Raw genomic sequence first — 8,701 nt, 5'->3', positions numbered from 1 at the left:
TTGTCTTCAGACGAGGAGGGAGGTGCCAGATTTGGGAGGTTTGGTCCCTATTGATGCCCCAAAAAGCATCCACCATCCAGCCCCCCCTTTTCTTTATCCCTCGTGTCCATCCTTTATTTCTCCCCCCTGCTTTCTTATCCTTCCACAAGCCTCTCTAACTCACAGTCCTGAAGGAACACTCAGTTCGGTAAGTAAAACAGCACTGAGAGAAACGAGAATATGACATTTTTCAGTTGTTTTTTAAATACAGGTGCTTGAGTGGCATAAAAGGAGGGGGAAATGCATCATATCTGTGCTAGTTTTGTTTATGAGGATGACGATGGTGGGACGTGATTCGGTGCATCATCAGGCCGTTGTCAAATTAAATTGTATACCAACACATGCAGATTTATTCAAATTTAACAAGAAACAAAATAATAATTATACAACAAATTTTAAAACCTAAATGTAATAATTTTAACTTTGACAGAGTGTTTATTATTTAGGTATAGATTCTTAAATATTAAATTAAATTATTATATTCATTTAAAACATTTCAAGACTCAATTATGAAGTCTGCATTATGCTAATGTTATTTTATAATGATCAAAAATATGATACTATTATATAATCTTTACTAATATTTTGAAGACGTTATAATTTTTCATTTTTCATTTTAGTTTTAGTTGTTTTGCTGAGTTTTTGTTTTTTATTATTTATTTTATTATTATTAGTATTATTGTTATTATTGTTGTTGTCATTTTTTGTTTTATTTTAGTTATTTTTAATACAGTTTAACTAAATGGAAATGAGAAATGTTATCAAATGTTCTCTCAAATAAACAAAAGTGTACTTTTTTATTTGTTTTATTTAAGTTAACATTATTTCAAGTAACAAATGTGTTATTGTTGAATTTAGGTTTAGTTAGCTATAATAACCCTGCATAATTTTTTCCTCTGTGTTTTGCAGGTGCTGTGATTTCGTCTCCATTCTGAGGGTGCTCTGTGTACCCTGAACCAGGGATTTCTTCCATTCTTTAACCTGCATCCACTCGGCCATGCGAGGGCGGAATCTACTCTTCAACTTTTCCCTCCTCTTCCTCGTCCTGTCATTATCTGAGGCAAAAAAGAAGTCCAAGCAGCCATCAGATGCAGTGACTGGATCAGCGAGTACTGTGGTAAATCCCTCGCTGGGGTCAGGTCAGCTAAGCACTAAGGATGGACACTGCTGCACCTGGGATACGCTAGAGAGAGGAGCTAACATCCTTCTCCAGGTGAGCTGCACCGCCCCAAGGGAGGAGGGGCTCGGACCTCACTACACGTGCCAGTTCGCTGGAAAACCTCAGGAATGCTCCGTCTACAGCACTCAGTCCTCCCAATACTGGAAACAGGTGGTGAGCAAACTGAAGAAAAGAAAGAACGCTTGTGAGGGGGAGAAAGTCCTGAAAACACGCCTGTGTAAAAAAGCGCCCAGCACATCTCACATGAAACTCACGGAGAGAAGCAGAGAAGAGACCACCACGCACATGAGTAAGGGAATGCCAGAAGAGAGCAAACAGAGAACGGAGGCACCCGCGAAGAAAGAAAAAGAAGCACAGAAAGAGAAGGAAGAGGAAGTGAAGAAAGAAGAGGATGAGGGCTTCGGAGAAGTAGTGAATGATGGATTCTCAGACATGGAGCCCGCTGTGACCTACTGCGGAGAAGGATGGCATTCTGTCTGCAACTTCTTTGTCAAGTTTTTTGATGGTTAAAAAGAGAAACATCTGCTATCAATGCTTTCTCAGACCCAGGTGACGATAAGAATGTTGTTGCATGTGAAAAAGACAGAAAGATAACTATGTCGGGTGTCAAAAATAGGACGTTCATCATGTAGTTCGACATCATGGATAAAAAATCCTGTTGTAAAGAGGAAGATAAATAGACAGAGAAAGTAGTTTATGTATAATATTTAACAATCACACTAATCACATTAACTATCTTACACACAATTAATTGTGTATATTGTAACTAAACCTGATTTAATTTTTTGTAGGTATGAATAATTGTATTTTGTATCCCACACATGAAAACTGTTGTATATGATTATTGCAAATAATATTCGGATCAATAAAAAAACTAATGTAATGAATTAAATATGCATATATTTTTAAAAGCAGAATTTTATAGATGTATATATGACAAAAAAATGATTCCATCATCATCGCAGTGCTTAACACAGCTAAATAGAAGATTTAAAGTCCTTCAGCTCTCACACAAGATGAATAAAAGATCCTTGCACTTTCATGAACTATGTATAAAGTGTATTCATATGTATATAAGTGTTTGTATGTTGCATTCAGACAGCAGTGGCTTTATCTGTTGTGCACTCAGCATCAGTAGTCAGCCATATCAGTGGTCTAAAATGATGGTCACAGAAAATAGAGGAGCTCATGCGATAGTTCAAATCGATGAAATGTGCCACTTATAAGTGGCTTGCACCTACCCCCTGATGAGCCAGTTGGAGAAGAAGAGGAAAATATTGTGGGGAGAAAATGGCTCTTTTGTTCAGGCTTTTCTGAAGTTTCACAACTGCCTACAGCGTCACATTTAATAAGCAAGCTGTGCAGCTAAATTGTTGGACAAAGAGGTTAGATTTAGAGTCATCTATTGAAGGCTTGGAACATTCTGAGTCAGCCAAGCGAGCAGAGATAGATTACAATATTTTGCTCATAGTCACAAATGGATTTCGTCAATAGACTCAGTGGCATCTTTTCAACTAAATGTTGGATGAACGATATTACATAGATGTCTAAAGCCCTCTGGAGTGCAGATCTTTTAAGGATAAATGGACTCCTACTGACTTTGCTTTGTAAAATTCAACTCACCTGTAAAAACTACTTTCATGTGTGCCAAATTGATATCTGGCATGAAGAAGGTCTGTAATACATGATCTGATGACCCAGAAGTACACAATTTGAAATTTGCCATCTTTGCTCATGGCACAAACAACTTTTTGAGACAATCGCCAAACATTATGTGACTTTTCATGCTGTCCTGACAACACTAATTGAATGATGTTTAATATATAAGACCCTATAAAATCCGTTTTATTTTTTCCCAAATTCTGTTTTATTTAATTTTTTTTCAAAATTATTTTTTTTTTCTCTTTTAATTTCTCTAGACTCTGTTTTAATGGTTAAATTATGACCTTCCCAAAGATTGTGATCTGAACTAGCAGCAATGAAGTGCATTTACTGTGAAGGCCAACACGATAGACATGTTTAGAGAAATACTTTTTCATCTATTCTCTTTTCCCACTACACAAACTGCTGTCTCACCAAAAGAAAAAAAAAATCCTATTTATTTAAAAGAACTAATCACCCTTTTTTCTCGGTGCTGCAGATGATGTAGTGGGGTGTATGTGGTTTGGACAAATTTGTTTGCTAGATGACTGTAAACAACTATGGGTTGATCTAATGTGTGAATGGTAAATAACTTTAAATTCCATAATTAATCAGCTCTGAGTCTTAAATTGTGAACAAGCATTATGTATGTAGAGGGTTTCAGTCTACTATAATCCTCTTTTTAGATTCATAGAGCTTTGACTTTGGATTAAACCATGTATTATCTGTGTTTGTTTTGTTAATTTGCTGCATGGCAGAGAATACACGACACTTTGGGTTAAAAGTGGCCATCAAACTTTCTACAGGGAAAATAGAGGAGAGGAAAGCAGTGTTTGAGTATACCTAGCTAAAAAATTAGTGGAGCTAACCTTTTCCAGACTGCTAGAGACGGAAATCATTGGATCGACGAGACCCTGTATAAAAGCTATATTTATTAGTAGCGTGACATTTTCATAGTAGTAAATATTTTACAGGAACAATGTAGTTTTCCGACCAATAGCCCCAATGCTAATTTTTACTCGCATTTGGCGCTTGACAAGTGTTAATTTTAGGCCCTGGATTCTTTACTTTTCCTTAATCATGTCCTCTCATGTTGCGTTGGAAGATCAGATTCATTGTGAATTGGTTCGTTCAGAAGGTTAATGTAAATGAACAGACAAAAAAAAAAAAAAGATTCACTGATTCGAATGCATGTATGCTAGTAGCACAGTTTACATATAAAAATGTGTTATTATTGTATTTTCTGTGAGTTTAACTGTTCAGTGAGATGGACAGAGAGACACATCCAGTTCAAGTATTTTTTTTAAATTCAACAATGACAGTTAAAAAAGGATTGAAAATTGTTCATTTACTTACTGAGAGCAAATGTCCCTGAGAGCAAAAAAGTCATCAGAATTAAACGCAATAAAAGAAGGCTGACGGTCTCAGAAACCTGACCATTTATTTCCAAATGAGAAAATATAAATACTGCACTTTCTGTTCTTTGACTTACCTAATATTTTACATAAATTATGCTCTCAGCGCTTTATTCAGCTCATTCAAATTTATATGAAAGCGATCTGAAATGCTTAGTAAAATCACAATATATTTTAATCTTGTTGTAATAGACAGTGAACTATTGTCCATTACACACTGTGTTTGGAGACAGAATCTCAATGAGCTGCACATCTTCAGCCCAGTCTATCAAACACACACACACACACACTCACACACACACACACACACACACACTCTTTCTTACACAGACACACATCACTTACTAAACAGACTGGCTCTTAGTCTGTGCACATAAATCAAGTGTTTAAAACAGGCATTCAGCCAGATGCTCCAATTTAAGGCCCCCTTTCCCATCTCGATCTACAAGGAAACAACACCAGCCTCCCCAAAACCAATTGGGACCCCTGAGAATCACATAAAGGGGCTCAAGACGCTTCCCACATCGGAACAGTTTTGTACAAAGTGGAGAAGTGACCCATTCAGACACCCTTGCAATGTTCTATTCTCCAACCTGGCCTTACGCCACATTCACCCTCTTGAGCCTTACACCGATTCAATGGAAAACTGAAAAGAGTGATACAAGACACACAAAATTAGTTCTGACACAGTAGAGGTTGGAAGCTGTGCCATGTGGAAACACAGGGTTATTTGGCCAATACGAAAATAATAAGACACCAGTGACTGTTTGTGAAGCATTAATTTGTTCATGGTATCCGAATTTCTGCTGCCTCATGGAGTTCAGCTTTAAAAAAGCAGGGAAAAAACTTTACAAAGATTAAAACACGCAAGTTTTTTTTTGCACGCTCTGCATCTTGTGTCAGTCGGCATCTTGGCACACGTCACCAAATTGCTTCATTAGTGGAAGCAGCAAAGTTATTTTTAAAGATGATTTATGGAAACAGATTAAGCAGCCAAGCCCAGGTCTTACAGTGATATATTGAAAATTTGTACACACTTACAACTGCAACTCCTATATTTGTACAGAAGGGCTGGTCATTGAGTCTGATTCAATGCCTGTGAGCTCTGATCAGAACAACAGCGCCTGTTGCTGGATGAGAGATACTAACACAGATCTTCAAGACGGACCTACTGTTACTGGGACAGTGGACCTGTTGGCTGGCTATTGCAAGTTAACAAAATTTTAAAGGGGTTATTGATTATGATTTCATCTTTTTAACTTTAGTTTATTTATTTATTTTCAGGTTTATTTGGCAGTGACAATGCACATCAATAATACATAAATGTACAATGTGCCAGAATTACCCATAAGACTATTTTGCAACTGCAGTCCCTGGACTGATGGTAAAATTGTCACCCTAAAAATATAAAACGATTAATCAAAACATAATAAATACATGCTTCAAAATACATATAAAATTTACACAATTCCTAAAAAATTAACATCCGCATAAAAAATTATACTATACCTAGAACCAACAGATTATTACCAGCTCACTCAAACACATACATAATCCATTTATCAAACAAAATAATCAATGTATCACTAATCCAAAATATCAATATGCAGGCAAAGACAATTTAAGCATACAGACAAGTAACAGTAGCAGTGATCATTCAATCAGTATTCAACCAAATAACCTCATGTATATAGCATAAAAATCTCAACTAGTAAAACAGACAAGACAAGAAGGCAATAGAATTTAGTTTGTAAAATGAATGTTGACAATACTGGCTCTCAATTAACCACCTCATTAAGTGAAACTTAAAAGAGGCATAAGTATTAAAATGTGTATTTGGGATGGAGTTCCACTCACGAGCAGCCCTAACTGAAAACACTCTTTGACTAAATACACTTTTTCTTAAAGGGACTATACAGTCACCTCTTACTGCACTTCTTGTTAATCTGTAACCATTTGGTGCTACATTTACAAAACTGTTCAATACAGGAGGAGCCAGTCCATGTTGAGTTTTATACATAAGACAAAGATCTGAATATACAATCAAATTTTCCCAACTTAAAATGTTGTATTTAAAAAAAAAAAAAAAAAAAATATCACAATGATGATGGTGGATGGATTTCTTATCAAAACTTTCAAAGTTTGTTTATATAGAGAGAGAACTGGTTTGAGAGAAGTATTACTTGCTTGTGACCAAGCTGTCAAACAATAGGTAATATGTGAGAAGATCACTGAATGCATAAACATCTTCGCAGCCTTAGTTGACATGCAGCTACGGGCATATCTAAAATTTGCCAAGTTGATCTTAATGTTATTGCAAACCTTCTTGATATGTCATCTAAAAGTAAGATTGCTATCAATATATACACCCAGATATTTAAAATCTGAGATGACTTGTAGTCTCTCCCCATCTATGAAAAAAGCAGCTTTAGATTTACTGAAAAACATACATACAGTTTTCGATATATTTAGTTGTAAGCAATTATGTTTTAGCCATTCTGTGATCTTTAACATTGAGTTTGTTAACTGAACAGCAGCTTGATCTGCACCATTAGCATGTACAAAAACTACTGTGTCATCAGCATACATCTGGATGTTAGAATTGAGACAAACATTTGGCAAATCATTTACATGAGAAAATAAAAGTGGGCCCAAGATCGAATCTTGTGGGACACCTGCTGACAAAAAAACAACACCTGATTGATAATTCTTCACTCTAACCAATTGAGTCTGATGTATTAAATATGATTCTACTCATTTAATGGCACCTACAGAAAAATGAAATGCATTCAATTTAGATAAGAGAATTCCATGATTAATGGTATCAAAGGCCTTATTTAAATCTAGAAAGACGGCACCAATAACCCCTCCTTGATCCAACAATAACTTCACTTTTTCAATAAAATAGCAATTAGCTGTATCTATTGCGTGATTAGTACGGAAACCAAACTGATGTGGATGTAAAGGATAAACACTGTTTTTTAAATGATTTATCATTTATTCTGCAACTAATTTTTCTGTTTTTCAGTTTTTCGGCCACCTTGGAAAGCACGGGCAAAATGCTAACAAGTCTATAGTTGTTGTTGTATAGACAATTATCTCCTTTAAATACGGGAATTACAGCAGCTAATTTCCACTCATTTGGGAACATCCCCTCAGTAAATGAAAGATTAAAAAATTTTGTAATCGGGTTAACTAAAGCGCTTTCAACATGCATGTATTCATCCCAATGACATCTTTAGATGGCCTGAGGGATCTCAGTGATAGACACTATGTTGAAAGCTGGTTCTGTCTGTTTAACTTGACAAAAAGTGTTCTTATATTCAGATTCAGTTTTTCTTGCCGATTTTTCCTCCCAATTAATGTTAAAATCTCCCATGATTATCACCTCCTTATTAAAATTACATTCCTTTAACATATTTTTTAAAATGCTCACAAAAAATACTTGGTTACACTTTATTTCGATAGTCCACTTTAGACATTCTACTAACTATAAGTAACTTTATAACTACATGTCAACTAATTCTCATTAATTTGCAACTACATGTCTACTAACTCTCAGTAGGGTAGGTTTAGGGTTAGTAGAATGAGTTGACATATACTTGCAAAGTTTCTGATAGGCAGTATGTTGTATGTTGTGGACCCATCAAATTAAAGTGTTAGAAGATATTAAGCAGACAGTCTACTAATACTCTAATGACTGCTAGTTGACATGTAGTTGCAAAGTTACTTGCTGTTAGTAGAATGTCTAAAGTGGACTATCGAAATAAAGTGTTACCAAATAATTTTAGATGATGGAGAGCGATATAGTACTATAAGTGAGAATGACAGAGATGGAGACAGAATTATATTAAGTCAATACACTCCAATTCATTGCATGACCACTGTATTTCATGACATTGAAATCTATCTTTCACAAAAATTAAGCGCCCCCCTCCTTTATTGCCCACTCTATCTATCTATCTAAAGTTAGTGTGTAAGCATAAGCACTGTAAGCACTGTTTGAGCATAAACAACATCTGCAAAGTTACATTGCTCAAAGTTCAATACAAAGGGAGATATTGTCTTGCAGAATTCCCTTTTTAAAGGGAAAAAAATGAAAGAAAAACTCATCTCTTAATTTATTGAAAAACAAAACATATTTATCTAGAATGTAATTATTTAATTAATTATTAAATTATTAAATTAAATACATAAGTTATGAAATAATTCAATATAAACAATATGAATATTTATAAAATATTAGTAAGTATTTAATTATTCATTGTGGATACATTTCTCTGGGTTTGGGTCAGCTCTGGGTTATTATTTATTCTGAAAAAATCTTTCACTATGGCCTCCAAACACAAAATGAGACATTTACACCAGTAAAACATCTTAACCCCTGAACTTGCGTTCAGTGGTCAGTAGAAGTGTACCACAGCTA

At 35.1% G+C, this 8,701-nt stretch overlaps 1 protein-coding gene across 1 annotated transcript; it reads left to right on the top strand.

The window, feature by feature from the left end:
• Nucleotides 1–1,036: 1,036 nt before the first annotated feature.
• On the top strand, nucleotides 1,037–1,729 carry LOC306850787 (fibroblast growth factor-binding protein 1-like; the record flags this gene model as incomplete). Its single annotated transcript, XM_079386648.1, has 1 exon — nucleotides 1,037–1,729. The coding sequence occupies one exon, from the start codon at nucleotides 1,037–1,039 to the stop codon at nucleotides 1,727–1,729; it is 693 nt and encodes a 230-aa protein (XP_079242774.1).
• Between the last annotated feature and the right edge of the window lie 6,972 nt (nucleotides 1,730–8,701).

This window comes from Barbus barbus (genome assembly GCF_936440315.1).
Source record: "Barbus barbus genome assembly, chromosome: 30".
In the NCBI taxonomy this organism is placed as follows: domain Eukaryota; kingdom Metazoa; phylum Chordata; class Actinopteri; order Cypriniformes; family Cyprinidae; genus Barbus; species Barbus barbus.
The sequence above is the reverse complement of the archived record's forward strand: the minus strand, read 5'-3'. Positions and strand labels throughout refer to the sequence as shown.